The sequence below is a fragment of the Nuphar pumila genome, chromosome 12 (genome assembly GCF_984573655.1).
Source record: "Nuphar pumila chromosome 12, dmNupPumi1.hap1.1, whole genome shotgun sequence".
Classification (NCBI taxonomy): Eukaryota; Viridiplantae; Streptophyta; class Magnoliopsida; order Nymphaeales; family Nymphaeaceae; genus Nuphar; species Nuphar pumila.
The window spans coordinates 11,135,986-11,153,263 of record NC_143260.1 but is presented as its reverse complement, the minus strand read 5'-3'; the positions used below and the strand labels follow the sequence as shown (position 1 = coordinate 11,153,263).

General features: G+C 35.7%; 1 protein-coding gene across 2 annotated transcripts in view; it reads right to left on the bottom strand.

Annotated features, from left to right (window-relative positions):
* The window catches only part of LOC149819979 (DDT domain-containing protein PTM-like), a 33,219-nt gene that overhangs the window by 6,988 nt on the left and 8,953 nt on the right, over positions 1–17,278 (bottom strand). For both annotated transcript variants that reach the window (XM_089983171.1, XM_089983172.1), the window contains exons 3-7: positions 12,624–13,827; positions 12,262–12,541; positions 12,050–12,174; positions 11,458–11,909; positions 10,167–10,195 (exon numbers count right to left, since the gene is read on the bottom strand). In XM_089983171.1, the coding sequence (XP_089839297.1) occupies positions 10,167–10,195; positions 11,458–11,909; positions 12,050–12,174; positions 12,262–12,541; positions 12,624–13,827 (2,090 nt within the window). The remainder of the gene's footprint in view (positions 1–10,166; positions 10,196–11,457; positions 11,910–12,049; positions 12,175–12,261; positions 12,542–12,623; positions 13,828–17,278) is intronic.

Here is a 17,278-nt window from a genome sequence, read left to right as displayed (position 1 = left end):
GAATATATAATGTTCTCATGTCCTAATTTCCATAAAATCCCAGAATCCATGTGTTATCCTTGTATTGTTGTCTATGTCCATGTGACAGGCTCCAATGTTGTAAACGTTTCATAGAGAAAGGGAGGAACAATGAGAAAAAAGCTAGAAGAAATCTAAGAGAGATATAACAATTACAAGCCCCGTTTGATAACTTTGATCACACATGTAAATTAACTGATTGCTTGTAAATACATGACCTGACCAAAAACGTGAAAAAGTACTGGTTCTGACCCACGCTGGCCTGAATCCAGCTAGCTCAGTTATAAGTCTAGATTTACCATACCTGATTAGCTTTTTTTATTTTCCTGATCTATAGCAAGCCTACATCTCAAATTTTTGACTCATCCAGTGTCATATATTATAGGACTTGATTTAGGCTCTGAGCCCAGACATGCAGGAGTTTTGTTTTCTATTTAAGGTTTTCACTGGAACACCATAATGTCACAAGCATTTCAGTCAAACAAATAATGTCATAAGCATAGTTACAGGAAGCACTTAGGTAGAGTGGGAAATCATTCTGAACAGAAATCCTCCGGCTACTGAAATGAGTAGCAAGGAGTTAGAAACCAGAATCCTGCTAGTAGAAATCCCAATTACCCATTTTCATCAATCAAGATGAATCAGATATATACTGCATGTTTAGATGTGCAATAAATATAGGTTAAGAGTGATCAGGCCTGAAGGGAAGGATGAAGGAAGGTGAGTGCTCCAGAGGGTCGGTCAGGGATTCAACTCCTTGCGATCCTGGAGATAATCAGACGGGGAGTGATAGATTGCTGCAACCTTTGGGGTAGATTGTGTTCCTCTAAAGACTATCAATGAGGAGGGAAGGAAATGACTTCTTGTCCCGGCCAATAGACATGGAGAAATGCTCAAACCTTGGGCAAGAACGGTAATGGTGGGTCTCTGAAGAGGAGATAACTAGAGAATGGATTTCCCATTCATTTTCAATAGTTTGTAGAGACTTTGGAATCATATGAAGGAGATAAAGTTTTCAACAGGGAGAAATGGCCTTTTCCTTCATTCATTTTAGTTGTGATGAAGATCTGAATTTTGCGAGAAGTGGAAGAGTGGAAAATAGCAGGGCACACTTTGATCATGAACAAATGGAAACCAGGGAAGACTTGGAAACTTGAGGTGCTGCATTCAATCCAGGTTTGGATTAGACTTCAAGATCTATCCATAGAACTATGGACAGTTGATTTTTTCTTGGGTGTTGCTGAATACCTGGGGGGGAAGTGTCAAGAATGACACTAAAGCATAACCCTTAAAAAGGGTATAACTGGAAACAAAATAAAAATAAAAATGTATTCTTTATTGATATGAAAAACCAATTGCTTAAGAAGCATTGGAGTGAAATACAAGAGGGGCTGCACCCCTTTATATACACAGCTGAAAGAGGACTCAATAGAGCTGTTGGGCACAGTCCAACAGCTCTATTAAGAGCTGTTGGACTGTGTCAGTCCAACAGCTCTATTGCTAGTCAAGTCTGGACAGGACTTGACTAGCAACAGTCATTCTAGTTCAAACTGAACTAGATGACATAAAGACAAAAAATAAAAATAAAGGAAAAAAAATACAGAAAAGAAAGAAATTAAAAATGTATTTATATATATATATATATAATAATATAATATTATTATATATACATATATGTACAGTTTTACATTTTAACACTCCCCCTCAAACTTACGGTACAATGAGCGAAAGTTTGTCTAAGAGAAAGTGAAATCGGGGAGCAGCGAGAGGCTTTGTAAAGAGGTCTGCTAACTGATATTCTGAAGTGACATATGGCAGATCAATTATCCCGTGTAGATATTCCTCTCTGACGTAGTGACAATCCATTTCGATGTGTTTGGTGCGTTCGTGGAATGTTCTGTTACTGGCAACGTAGATCGCACTTTTGTTGTCACAACACATTTGTGAAGCCTTTGTTGCTTCAACTCCCATGTCAGCAAGCAGTCGTCGGAGCCAAACTACTTCCATGGTCGTGGTTTCCATGGCTCTGTATTCAGCTTCGGTGGATGAGAGAGATACCTTCTGCTGCTTTTTACACCTCCACGAGATTAATGATTCCCCTAAAAAGACACAAAAGCCAGTGGTTGAGTGTCTGTTATTGGGATCACCTCCCCAATCAGCATCAGTATATGCAATTAAATCAAGAGAAGAGGAGGAAGATAAGAAAAGTCCTCGTGAAAGAGAGGACTTGATGTATCTGATAATACGCATGACTGCTCCCATATGAACAGAAGTAGGAGCATGTTGAAATTGACTTGCTGTATGAACAACATGTGTTATATCTGGTCTGGTAATGGATAGATAGGAAAGTGCCCCGACAAGCTGTCTGTAAGGAGTAGGGTCTGCAAGAAGTTCTCCATCATCAATCTTCATTTTAACATTAACAACTTCTGGAGTGTCAACTTTCTTATCATCAGTAATACCAGACCTGAAAACAATATCAAAAGCAAATTTAGTCTGAGATAATAAATATCCTCTAGGAGAATAAGAAACTTCAATGCCTAAAAAATATCTCAACAAGCCCAAATCAGTCATTTCAAAATGAGATTTAAGAAGTGTTTTGATTGTTTCAACTCCCTGTTTATCGCTTCCGGTGATGATCATATCATCCACATAGAGAAGAAGCACAATGATCCCTGCATCAGAATTCTTAATAAACAAAGCAGTGTCAGTTAAACAGAATTGAAAACCAATATCAATCATAACACGACTAAACCTATCATACCAAGCTTTTGGTGCTTGTTTAAGTCCATAAAGAGCTTTTTCTAAGCGAAGGACTTTACCCTTAGGAATACTTAGACCAGGAGGGGGTTCCATATATACTTCTTCAACTAGCTTTCCATTTAAAAAAGCATTTTTGACATCCATTTGAAAAATAGACCATTTTTTGATAGAAGCTAAGGCAATTAAGGTTCGGACAGTAGTCATACGAGCCACCAGAGCAAAGGTTTCTTCATAATCAATCCCATATTCTTGGGCATAACCTTTGGCTACTAAACGGGCTTTATATCTTTCAAGAGTACCATCACTCTTGGTTTTAATTTTATAAACCCATCGACATCCTATAGTTTTCTTCCCTGGAGGAAGATCTTGAATATTCCATGTAGAAGCCTTTTCAAGTGCATCTAATTCAGCTTTCATGGCTTCTATCCATTTGATATCATTTTTTGCTTGAAAATATGTGGATGGTTCTTCATATGAGTGAATTAATGCAATAACTGCCCTATATGTGGGTGAGAAAGACTCGTATGATACAAACTTTTCTGGAAGCCTCGAGATTCGGGATGATTGTCTAGTTGGAATGTTAGAATATTTCTCAAGTGCACATGGAGTATTAGACTCTTGTCGCCTGGAATATTGAATACTAGTATCTCTATGAACTTCTTCATTTTCAACATTAAGATCAATAATTCTTTGATCATCATCAAAGTTACAATCAAGGTCATATTCATCAGATGTTGATGTTAGATCTAGCAAAAAGGAGTACTCAGTGACGTCTTTTAATTTTCTAAAATCAAAGAAGCTCTCCTTTTCAAGAAAGGAAACATTTCTAGACACATATAGTTTATTATTTTTGAAGTCAAAAAAACATTTATAACCTTTCTGGTTTTCAGCATATCCTAAAAAGGCACAGGGAATCGCACGAGGGGAAAGTTTATCATTTTTGTCAGTAAATATGAAACATTTGCACCCAAATATTCTTAATCTAGAGTAGTCTGGAGAAATGTTCATTAGTTTTTCAATGGGAGTGATATTTTGTAACGAAGAAGATGGCATCCTATTAATGAGATAGGTGGCAGTTAAGGCAGCTTCTGCCCAAAAGTCTTTAGGGACTTGATTTGCTATTAATAAAGTTCTAGTGGTTTCTATAATATGGCGATGTTTTCGTTCTGCCAGTCCATTTTGTTGAGGTGTATAAGGACAAGATCTTTGATGTGTGATGCCATGCAATTTAAGATAATTTTGAAAATCTGTGGATAAAAACTCTCCCCCTGAATCTGTGCGAAAAATAGTAATATCATTTTGAAATTTGTTTTTAACCATATTATGAAAAGTTTGAAAGTATGAAAATACTTCAGACTTATGTTTGAGAAAGTACATCCACGTATGTCGGGAGAAATCATCGACAAAAATAACATAGTAAACAAATCCTCCTTTAGAAATTACTGGTGCAGGACCTCAAACATCCGAGTGTATTAATTCAAGTGGTCTTGAAGAGAAAAAGGTTCTGTTCTGAAATGGTAATCTTTTCATTTTGCCGAGAATACAATCTTTACAATCAAATGATTCAGAGTTACAAAATTTCCCTAGATTTGGAAAATGTTGGATTTTGGCTATATGTGGGTGACCAAGTCTCTTATGCCACAGTTCCAACTCTATTTTTTGAATATTATAACAAAAAGCTTTCTTCGGCATTTCCAAAAAATCCATGTAATAGAGTCCTCCTTCTCTATGGCCTTCCCCAATCAGCTTGCCTGACTGGCGATCCTGTACCCAACAACCATGAGAAGAAAAAGAAATATTACACCCATAATCAGAAATTTGAGATACAGATAAAAGATTTAAATTTAATTTGGGAACATGTCTAATTTCTGGAATAAAAAAATTTTTTGTTTTATAAATTTTTTCAAAATCTCCTATTCCTTCTATTTCAAGAGAAGTCCCATCAGCAGTAAAGACCTTTGACACACTTGTTTTATTTTTAACACATTTGGATAGACTTTGATTATTTGGGGTCATATGAAAAGATGCACCAGAGTCAAGAAGCCAAGAAATTTTACCTAAATCAGAAAAAGATGAGGCTGCTGCGCCGGTTGAAGCTTCAGATGAGGAAGAGGCACCTTTGATGAGAGGCTGAAGGATCTCCATTAGTTGGGCCAGGGAAACTGGTGCATCCTGATCTTTAGGCTCCGATCCAGCAATTGCAGCTCTTTTTTCTCTCAGCTCCTTAAGTTTGGGACATTGTGGCCTGTAGTGTCCCAGTTCATGACAGTGATGACAAATAACTTTCTTCTTATCATAGTCACCATTTTGTCGGTTAAAGTGAGGAGGCCTATATGATCGAACATGATTCCCTGGTCTAAACACGGCTAAAACGGAATCATCTTCAATTTTTAAAGAACCTTTCCGGAGACGATTTTCTTCCATTGTTAACTCTTCAATAGTTTCAACAATAGAAGGAATTTTTCCCCGGTGAAGTAGGGCCGATTTAGTGGTTTCAAATTCCGACCTTAATCCAGTGATAAACTGGTAAAAATGTTCAACATCGAGTTGTTTCTGACGAAGCTCGATGTCTTCGGCACAATGCCACTTTGGTTCTAAAAGGGAAAGTTCTTCCCAAAGTTCGGACAACCCATTGTAATATTCACGAATAGTTTTGTCTCCTTGTGTCATCATTCGAACTTTTTCTTGGAGGTTGCACACGTGTGCAATATCTTTAAGGGAATACATATTCTTAAGGTATTCCCATGCCTTATCGGCATGATCAAATTTGGCAAGACTTGAGCATTTTTTAATGTCAACGCTATTGATAAGCCATGACATTATCTTCGCATGAGATATTCTCCATTCTTTCCATTTCTTCTCGTATGAGGCAATAGCCGTGATTTTCTCTTCTTCCGATAGAGGGACGTCTTTATCTCCCTCCTTTTTAGTAAGAGATAGCTTAGGTTCCGAATCGGAACCATCCACAATTCCCCATAAGCCTTTTCCCCATATATGGTGCTTCATGATTGAAGCCCATGTTACATAGTTCGTATCGCTTAGTTTCATAGGCATGATGGTGACTTTATCATTGTCATCCATCGATTACAAGGAGAGAAAGAATAGGGATAGAAGAGAAATAAGAAGGAAAATGAGAAAGAAAGAAAGAAAAAAACAATACAACAAGATGTGAAATCTTCTCCAATGAAGTGATAAAACACTTCTCTTCAAGTGGCGAACACTTTTGCAAACGGGCACGGAAACCGAGGCAGCTTTTCCTCAAGATTTAGTACTTCCGCGGCTCTGATACCATGAAATGAAATGGGGATCTTTGAAACACGAGCTTTGATTAACAAGAGCAAGTGTCAAGAATGACACTAAAGCATAACCCTTAAAAAGGGTATAACTGGAAACAAAATAAAAATAAAAATGTATTCTTTATTGATATGAAAAACTAATTGCTTAAGAAGCATTGGAGTGAAATACAAGAGGGGCTGCACCCCTTTATATACACAGCTGAAAGAGGACTCAATAGAGCTGTTGGGCACAGTCCAACAGCTCTATTTAGAGCTGTTGGAATGTGTCAGTCCAACAGCTCTATTAAGAGCTGTTGGACTGTGTCAGTCCAACAACTCTATTGCTAGTCAAGTCTGGACAGGACTTGACTAGCAACAGTCATTCTAGTTCAAACTGAACTAGATGACATAAAGACAAAAAATAAAAATAAAGGAAAAAAAATACAGAAAAGAAAGAAATTAAAAATGTATTTATATATATATATATATAATAATATAATATTATTATATATACATATATGTACAGTTTTACATTTTAACACTATGGACAGTTGATTTTTTCTTGGGTGTTGCTGAATACCTGGGGGGGAAGTTGCTAAATATTGATGCCTTCACCAAGAATGTCCAAAGGGCCTTGTCAGGATATGTATAGAGTTCCCTACGAACTCTGATCCTATTCCGAAGAAGTAGATTGAAATAGAAGGATCTTGACTCTTGAGTGTCTTCACAGAAGATAGAATATGAAAGTTATGTTACTTTCTTCTCTGTTTGTGGATCAATGTACCATCGTAACGGGGTATGTACCAAACGTAATGAGGATCAAAAGCAAAGCAATAAAGATACAAAAGATACTAAGGTGAAGAACAAGAAGATATGGCGGCCTAAAGCTAGTCCTTCAGAAAATATGGCTTCTATCAATTGATTCAGTTCCTTGTCTATGGAGGAGATGGACGTTGAAGCCCATGAGGTCAATGACCAATTAAAAGGAATCAGGAAGGCAGACGCAGAGGTGGACACTTTGAATGAAGATCAGCAAGATAGTGGAGCTAATTTTAACTGTGAAGACCCAAAGGGTGCAAAAGATATTCCTTCAATGGATCTCAATGGAGAAAGCTCACCGAAATGGAAGCAAAAGTCGCCAGAATCTGGCCAGGGCCAAATCCAGTAAGTTGGTTATTTTTTATAGTAAAAAGGTAAATGGAAACTTGCTGCATGATCAGATGGATCTATGGAGGTGGTTAGTAGCATTTCCTTTTCTATTGGAAATTTTGATAATTTAGTTTTGGAAAAGGAAAAAAGATATCCTCCTAAAGCGGTTAAGGTGTTATCTACATCAGACGTTACAAACACTTCTCGCCTCTGATTCCCACATTGCAGTTAGATGAAAAAGTTTATACTCTCCATCAGGGTAACTAAAATATGTTTACCAACCAAATATGTTAACTGGTATGAACCAAGATTTTCATAGGTTTTTTTACTTTTTTTTTCGAAAATTTCACCATACGGATGTGATCTAGACGCTTGGTTTTATAGAAATAGACTCTTGGATCATCCAATTACGATCTATAAGAAGGATCTTTTAAGGGTTGAAAATCAACGGCTTAGAATTTTTATAAATATTCAAGCATAAAAAATCACATTTCTTGATCCGATTACGATGATCCAACAGTCGATTCCTAGCAAATGGACAGTACCGAATACATCTGCAGGATTAGATTTGCAAAAAAACCTATGAAAATCTCGATTCATACCAGCAAACATATTCCAGTTTCCCTTCTCCATCATATACATAAAAAACACAACTCTTCCATGTGTTAACCTGGTAAACTTCTAGAAGAAAGAGGCCCCTAAAGATATGCTTAATAGCATAAAAATAACCATAATTGAGGCCATAATGTTGTCTTAAATGTCTTCATATAAACAGAATTATTTCACAAAAAGGTGAAATAAAAAGTGTTATAATATTTTGATTACCTATATGATTTTGGAAATAATTTCATATGGACTCCTATGCTGAAATTGCACAAAAACTAGAGGTTTTAATAAACAGACCTTGCAAGCAGAACAATGAAGCTGCTACCAAGTTTCCCTAAAAGAAATATCAGAACTACACAATGCCAGAAATAACATCTAAAGGCATTTGTTGAAAAACACAATTATTTAAGTAATTATGAAAATTGGTCAAAAGAGACAAAATCGTGAAAGGACAAGGTGGCCCTAATCTTTTTCACTAAAGAGACTCAACCGAGTACATATCTTGAAATGCTATCGATGAAAGAGAGATGGAGATCTGTGCCCAACTTAAACCTGCTTGCCTAGAAATTAAATTTGTGATGGTGGGAGAAAGATCATCTGTTGCCTCCTCTCCCGTGAACAACATACCCTTCATCAATGCTAGACTACTACTGCCCTAGTAATAACTTCTTAGAAAAGGAATATTTACATTATTTTCCATACTAGAACATCCACCAAGAATCTTTAAGTCAACTGATCTTCATTCAACCCTTTATATCAAAGGAGATCCCATACCATGGTTGCCCAAAAAGGAAGAAGAATTAAAAAGTGATACAGAAATCAAATGCAAGAATGCAGATTTTCCGTAGGCTCATGTGAAGTGGTAAGCAAGAAGTGACCAAGAATCATGTAAAAAGCAACTTCAAAGGTCTTTGTATCGAGAAGGTAAAAAAGGAACCAAAAAAATTTAAAACCTCATCCTATCCTATGTTGATTGTTACAGGCCTTTTAAATGCTCTTAACTAATTAAACTCTTTATCCACAAAGTATACAATACATTTTTCGTATAATACTCATAGAATCTAAAAGATCATTTTCAAATCATAACTATATGATTATTTAAGTTTATTAATTAGGGTAATAGATACAAAGGCAAAAACCTTTACTCACTAATGCCAAATAGCAATAAATAGCAAATAATAAAGTAAAACTTGCTGTAAAATGAATGAATTATGTGTGTATGACTGCAACAGAATACAAATTTTTATAATGAGAACAAGAAAAGCAATACATTTACCTTGACTTATTTGTTGCAACACATCACCTAACATACATTTGAGTTTTATAAATTGAAAACTTTTCTTATTTTAAATAATTATAGAAAATAGATCATCATCTATCCCTCACCCAATAAAATAGGACAATTATGATTCCCTTTTCATAAAAATCATAATTCCTTAATTACTGAAGTGTGTTTCCTTTAATGGAAGTTAAATTCCCATCTTTGTATCCTCGTCCTATGTCCTTCAAAGCATGATTTCTGTCAGATGTGAATCAAGCTTTGCAATTAGTTTCTAGCTAGAAAGTAACTTTCAAAGAAGTGACCTTTCGAGGACATATAGGAGTTTCCAATGCCCAGGTCCCAACCCTTCCCAGTTGATGCCATAACCCATATGCACAGAGCTTCAGGAATAAACAACAACCTTGTTGAAAGCTTGTACACAACCAATAATGAGCGAGTCAACTTTAATAGGGAAAAGTCAAAAACAGTCATTCCCCTCCCGAAGTGATGCATGCTCCGATACATCTAGATAATTCATGGTATACATTTTCATTTCTCTTATATCATAAGATAGAAATATACTAGTTACATACATAGAATACCTATACATGTCGATTTTCTTTTCTTTTGGAATCCTAGATATTTATTAAAAGATTCTCACTTTCGAAAAATATCAACAAATTGAAAGTAGAATATTCAAAAGTTACCAAAAGCAAAAGAAAGTTAAGAAAAGAGCAAAAAACACAGTAAGAATTAATTAAATCCTCACAGGAAAATGATTCATTGACTTAGGTGAGAGTTTAAAAAATAACACCAAATTTCTATGCTACATTTAATCAATCTCACAAACATTCATTAAAAGTGAAACAAAACTTTAGAGAAATAAAAAGAATGAGATCTTCTCTGTTTTATGTGCAAGTACACATTTGTGACGGTTATTGCAGGTCAATTTTTGAGGCACAAGATCAAAGGATATAATTTAAAACCGAAACCGTCTCTTCCTTTTATTTTAAGAAAAATCAAGTTCAATAAGTACTCTGTTATAAAAAAGGCACTGAGAGAGAGAGCATCAATCTGTAACATTAGATACTCACCTTCGCAAAATTGACAGTTCACTGCATGCCTGCAAACAAAAAGGGAACAGGATAAGCATGATACAACCAGATAAGGTACAAGAAATTCAAAAATTTCTGAAAGGTACTAGTCAAATAGAACCTACTAAGATTTGTTTCCATAGAACTGGCAGAAGTGATAGAGTAATTTGGACTGGTAAACAGTGTCATAGGAATATAGGTACGAGAACATGATACAACACAAGCATGGGTAGTACAAGTCGTATAACATGGATACTTCTAATAAAGCGGAAAAGCAAATTATGATCAATACTAGCCATATTGTCACTAAATCTAATAAACCTAGTTAGGTCTAATATAGTTACTAATCCATAGACGGATTTAGTGTTACAGGTATTGCATATGTATACATGACAACAATGAGAAGGATTCTACAGAATCCATCAAGTAAACAGCATAATATCTGATGCAATTCATATCCAACATATGCATTAGAGGAAATTATGAGCATCCGTGAATGTCAATGATAACCTCCACACCAAAATATGGCTTCATAATAGTTTTCCAAAAAGTTCCCTACAGAATCTATCAAGTAAACAACATAATATCTAATGCAATTCAAATCCAACATAGGCATTAGAGGAAATGAGGAGCATCCATGAATGTCGATGATAACCTCCATACCAAAATATGGTTTCATAATAGTTTTCCAAAGTTGCAAGTTCTCTTCCTATAGATGATTAACAAACAAATAATCCCCTTTTCGTTGAGAGTTTTTCCCCAGCAGATTTCCTAGTTATATCTCCAATGATGAATGAATGCATATATTAATGACGAAGTGCTAGTGGTCTGAAGAATTATGCACACATCAGAATGGAAAATATGCTTTGATAGAGATAATTTGGCTATTTAACTAGTAGATACCAGCACATGATAGTTAGTTAATAGTTATTCATTTGTCTGCTTATATCAAAATGAGTGCCATGAGCAACTGTTGTATAAAAATAGCAATCACTCTTTAGCCCAAAAAACCTGGGATCACCCGCTTGACCTAGTACTCAAAATATCAGCTACATGGCTCAATGCTAAGTTGTAATCATAATAGAAACCCTAATCTCTTTGGTGCTATCATAATGCCAGTCTTACCTTTACTGGTTAAGAATATTTACCACCTATGGCATGATATGCCCAAACCTATAGATTTTTTGCTAGATTATCAGCCAAGAATGCGATTTCACATGAAAACAATAAAATAAAAAAGAACAGACTGGGGAATTTTCATGATAAATGATCAAGCAGGACTAAGGTGTACCTGACAACCAACTCTTTGTTACAGTGACCACAAATACACCTTCCACAGCTTTCGTTCTTTGATAGCAGATGTGACAGCCAGTCTCGTCGCGAGGACACCTGCCTTTTCACTATCTCCATACCAATTGGCTCAAAACTCAATTTCTTATGTGTACGAGCTAATCTCTTTTCTTCATACACCCTCAACAAGTTTAAAGGAACAAAGGATTCATTTAACCAATACTTCTCCCGTTCACTAGAGGCTTCCGCCAGCTTTATTCCATTTTTTGTAACAATATCAGGAACAAGTTTTCGTTTTCCAAAATCCAGCAGATATTTCACATTTTCCCCCTCTATGCACTTTCTTCGGATAGTTACTTTCTTCCATGGCCTCAGTCGTTTACCAGATTCATGGGGGAAAGGTTCAGCATTGATAATGTTGCCCCACTTGATATGAGCATCAAGATCCCTGACCTGAAACAGATGCGATGCAGACAGCTTGAGATAAAGATTGAAAAAAAAAAGATGAAAATATATAAACTTTTAAAAGATTTGATGTATGAACTAAATGACAAGCTCCAAACAAAAGGTGCACCTCTTTAAACGATACTCACCTGACGTCCAAGATCAGCTGCAGTAAGTGAAAACTCAACAGAAGCTCTCCAGGAAACATATTGGGGTCTTCTAGCAAAGTCTGAAGCATCAGAATACAAAATCCCAGGTATCTTTTTACATCCAGCTGCAAATTGAACCCATAGCGAATTTAGCAAGTTATTCCTAGGACGAGCTCTAAAGATCAAGAATTAAAGACAACATATAAACTGACCTTGGCGTCCACCCTTTAAAGCCAATGAACGAGGCAACATCTTCCAGTGGAACAGTTGACGCGAAATTGTCCCACCCCTCCACCAATGGACACCAGATCTTATAACTGCAGTATCAACAGCTTCTGGATATAAAGTTTTCTTCCTAGTCCGTTTTCTGCCACCACCACTTACGTCATCTAGCTTAGTTGAAACATAAAAGGCTGATCCCAATGAAGCTGCTGAATCAATATATTTCAGCCAATCCACTATAAGTGCGACACGCCGGATGTTTGACTCTAACTGGTGGCACAAGAAAAAAAATCATCTGACATAATGAGAAAACAAGTACAGTCCCAAAACAAGTACAGTTTTAGCTACTTACAATTAGCAACTGACGTTTTACTGCTGTGATAGTTGATGCCTTAAGAAGACATTTGCGCCAATGTTTCCTGTATTGAGGATTCTGCCAAGGCCCAGACAGGAGACCATTTAGGCGTTCTTCAATAGAAAGAATATAAAGCACAATGGATGTAAGATGACTTTTCCTATTCTTTTTTGATCGAATTCCAACAGTTTTCTTCTCACAGATGGCCTCAACATTCTTATCAGTCATTTTGAACAAACAAACTTTATCACTGGGATTTTTGCAGGTAAAGCACCATCCACAGTTTTCTTGTACTATCCCCACAGCTTTTCTCTCAACACTTGGCCAAGAGAACATCCTGCCGGCACCAGAAAAGATTTTAAGTAATGGCAGCATTATGTCTGAAGAAGTTTTTTTCGTGTCCTCTTGGATCCCATTGGGAAATGCATGACTTACTTCCTCAGCAATTGATGAAGCAACCTGACCTAAACTATAACTGTTGATGTACAAGCTAGGATCTGATTGGCATTTCAAACCCCCATTGTTGCTCACATATGACAATTTATTGCTAGGTGCCGCAGTATTTATTTGTGCCTCAGGAACCGAACCAAGGATAGGATGCTTCACTTGAATATTTTCAATTCCAGAACTAACGGTATCTGCAATATAATGCTCACCTGAACCGTAAAAAGATTTTTTCATCACTGAATCGGCTCTAGTTTCATTCTCAGGAACTTCAACATGCTGGATGGCTTTCTCATAAGTTTGAGAACTAGATACTAATTGCGAAGAACCATCTGAGCTTGCAAATGAGCTTCCTACATCAACATGTTGATTCAAGACTACTGAAGTAGAAGTATTTTCTGATTCTGAACCATCAAAAGTTTGGTGTCCACCGTTATCATGTCTAGAAGATTCTTTTTCATCTTTTCCGACAACAGTAGCATCATCTTTGACCAAATCCTGTACAGAACTTGGTGGAGGCACTGAAAACAGATGAGAAGAATTATTTTGGTTGCTCATATTAATGTCATTGAAGGAGTTGCTTCCCTGAGGAATAGCACCTTTTGCATTTATGGAGTCAACTGGCACTTCCAAGTGCGTTGATATAGCATACACTATATCATCACATACAAAATCAGATGATTTTAGCATTTCAATGACTAACTGAAAGTCATTCTTGCTGTAATAATGGCAACTACCCCCATCATGCAAAGTCAACCTGCAATTTGATCTCAGATAGTATCAATCACATACTGGTAATAACCTGTGTACATTGATAGGAACAATTTATTACTTAACCACTATGCCAAAACATTTGGTTAAAGAACAAGAAAGAAGAAATTCACTAAGAGAATATTCACTGATTCTTTCTCATGTGAGATCATATTCAGGCAAGCTAAACTTTTGTTGACTAGCATCCATATGCAACAACAATTGTGACTATTTCTAATTGAGTTTCAACGAGGTTGCATATTCATGTTTCCAAACCCAATGCATTGAACGGACTTGCATAAGTTATCGCTAATCAATTGGAACTAGGGCACAGAAGAAAGGGAAGGAAATAGTCCCATAGATTTAGATTACTAGTCCTGTCTCACCACCCATCTATCATGATCTATATACATCATAAATTAGCACAAGAAAGTGGTCACAAGCCCTTGTCAATACCAAAAACTTGCTACCAGTCACACAACAGGAAACCAGTTCGCACATGCTCCCCATGATGAAAGTAAGAGCCTGGTGTCCTATGCACATGTTGGTTCTAGCTCACGTATCTTCTCCTCTGAGGAATAGAAGAAACAGTAAATGCTATACTGGAGTCATACAAATCACATACTCATTTTGTCCGCTTTCATGAGCATTATATCTAGCTTGTTTAAGTCCCAACTTCAAACAAGCAGACAACACTCATCCAGCATTTCAAAACCAATTGATTCAATGATTTCTAGCATAATTCATGAAAGTTGCAAACAAACAAAGCGAATGAGCTCCATTTCATTCAAAAAACCAAAAGGAGTTGGGCATTTAACTTATTTTCGATTTCAAGGTTAAACAGGAATTTTTTAGTCTAATGTGAAGGCTGAGGACAAGATGTCGTTCTAAATAGTACACCCATTTATAATAGAGACACAAGTTACACAAGCTACAGAAACAAAGACTTTTGGCTATTACTATATGTGTAAGACTCCAACAGGCTTCTGTTTAATTATATAGTTTACTTTAAAAGAAAAAGTATAATCTCTTCCAAAATGACTTACAATCTCAAAAGTGATCAAAATGCAATTATTCATCCTTATGTAGCCAAAAGCTCTAGGCAGCATCTAGGTGGTGCCTCCAAATAAAAAAGACTCATAAAATTCTATTTAATTTTTTTAATAAATCCAAATTAATTTTATTTTGCAAGTTAAAAAAGTTTATGTCTAGCTTGTTAACTGTCTACAAGGCACTCAGTCACTCACCTAGTGCTTACTTTTTACCTAGGCATTGGGACTGCACCTAGGTTACCCAAGCACAATCTTCACTGCATACAACACTTCATCAATGAAGAGGTCATTTTGAGATGCATATATGATTATATTCTAACAATAGCGAGCTATCATTAAAGACATGATAGGTATAATGATTGACAAAGTACAAAATCTCTTCTATCTCCTTGTTTGAAGCTCTTACTCTAAATACCTCTCGGCTTGCCTAATCAATTGGCATGATCCAAAGTTGGTTACACTTATTACGCCTACATTCTGAAAAAACTTAAACTATTGCATGTATAAGGCTAATATTTTTCAGTATGAATAGGATTTTACACATTGGTATATGATTTCCATAATTCAGTTATGGTGTCTGTTCTTGGAAATCAAATTATGTATCTTCTCAACATAATCTGAATGAGATTGAGAGGTCTCCAACCTATTCTTTTAATCAGCTTTGATTATTTTGAGGTTTTGATTTTAAAAATCCTATGTAGAAGTCGATGCACAGTAAGGCCACCACAAGTAGAAAATCTACATTATTTTATTGCAATATCCATGTAAAGACACCTGAACTTCAAGAGTTGCATTATCTCTTGTATAACTATCCGCACAAATTTTATGTCCACAAGCCATATTCCCACCAACCATATCTTATATACACCACATAGTCATCAACTGTCTGATGTATGGATGTTGCTCAAGTGCTCATATACAGCAGCGCATGGCTCCATTCCACCAGCCACCACCTCTCTTATGCATGTTACACCAGCAACTAAACATCTCTTATGTATGCATCACATATACTGCCACCAATGCACCATGCTACTCAACTAGGTTGGTAATATTTTAATATTGGCAATATCCCTTAAATAGTCAAGAAAAATAAGAAAATTATTTAATGTTATCATATTTTAACAAAAGCTAATGAAAAGGCAACAAAATGAAAAAAGTCATCGGTAATCATTTCTTTTTATGCATTTTATTGTTTATGTACATAACATTTTTTAATTGGATGACTTCTATAACCTTGTATTTTAGATATTAAGAAAATACTAAACTCTAGGTTGGCCTTATTCTTTATATTAATTTTTTTTCCAAAAAGTGTGAGAAGTTAACAAGATCTATATAAGAACCAACTATATACTTAAGATATTTCCAAGACCAGTGCCCATGACCATGCTTTAGATGAATTACTGACAATAGGCATGGCTAGTTTAGGCCATTGAAGTTGGCGTTAATGTTCTCCAGTTGGAGGGTAAACAACAAGGGTCAGTTAACAACTAGTTGCACGATGGTAGATGGTAATCGAGTGCCACCAATAGAGCGTAAACAAAATGACTGTCCACACAGCTCAATTTGATGTGTTACCAGATTGTTTGAGGCTTATCATGCAAGCTTCCGATGCCACTGTCAGGCTAATTGCATTTGACAAGCTGAACTTTATATGCAGGTTACCTGGCTCATACTGACTAATATCACTGATATTCTGAAAATGTCAAGATTACAACATTTTTTTACCATGGCTGAAAAAAAAAAGTGACTATTGTTATATTTTCAAAATATTACCATAACATATATATATATATATATATCATGATATTATCACAACATTTTCAAAAATATTTCTTATTTTATATATTCTAAGCATATATTTTATGATTTTTTTTATATTTTTAAAACTGTTTTAACCATTTCTTTATATTTTTAAGGAAAATACTAGTAGAACCTATTATTTCTTATCTTTTTTATTATTTTCACATTTTATTCAACTTTTCAAGCTCCTGAGAATTTCCCAGTAAAAACCATTTTTTAAAAGAAACTCCCAAGAAAACCTTGTCAAAAAATTGCTAAGAACGATGCTGGTAGCCATACTTCGCCCTGTATAGGCTCATTAAAGCAGATATACCAAATCAGTACACACAATGTCACATAAAATGATATAGAGTAGGTGATTGAGGGACGTAGCTTTCACATGAGGATCAAAGTTTCACCTCATTTATAACAAAGATATATCATTAATATTAAAATTTTAATATTCATTTTATAAAATGAGCCAGTTCTGACTTGGCTCATGCTTGTGGTGAACTATCAAAATCAAGCTTGTGGCAACCTCTGCCCTAGCTGGCTCTGAGCCTAAACATGAATAGCTTCACTTATTTACAAAAGACCTAATTATTGACATTGGCTATAATACCTTGT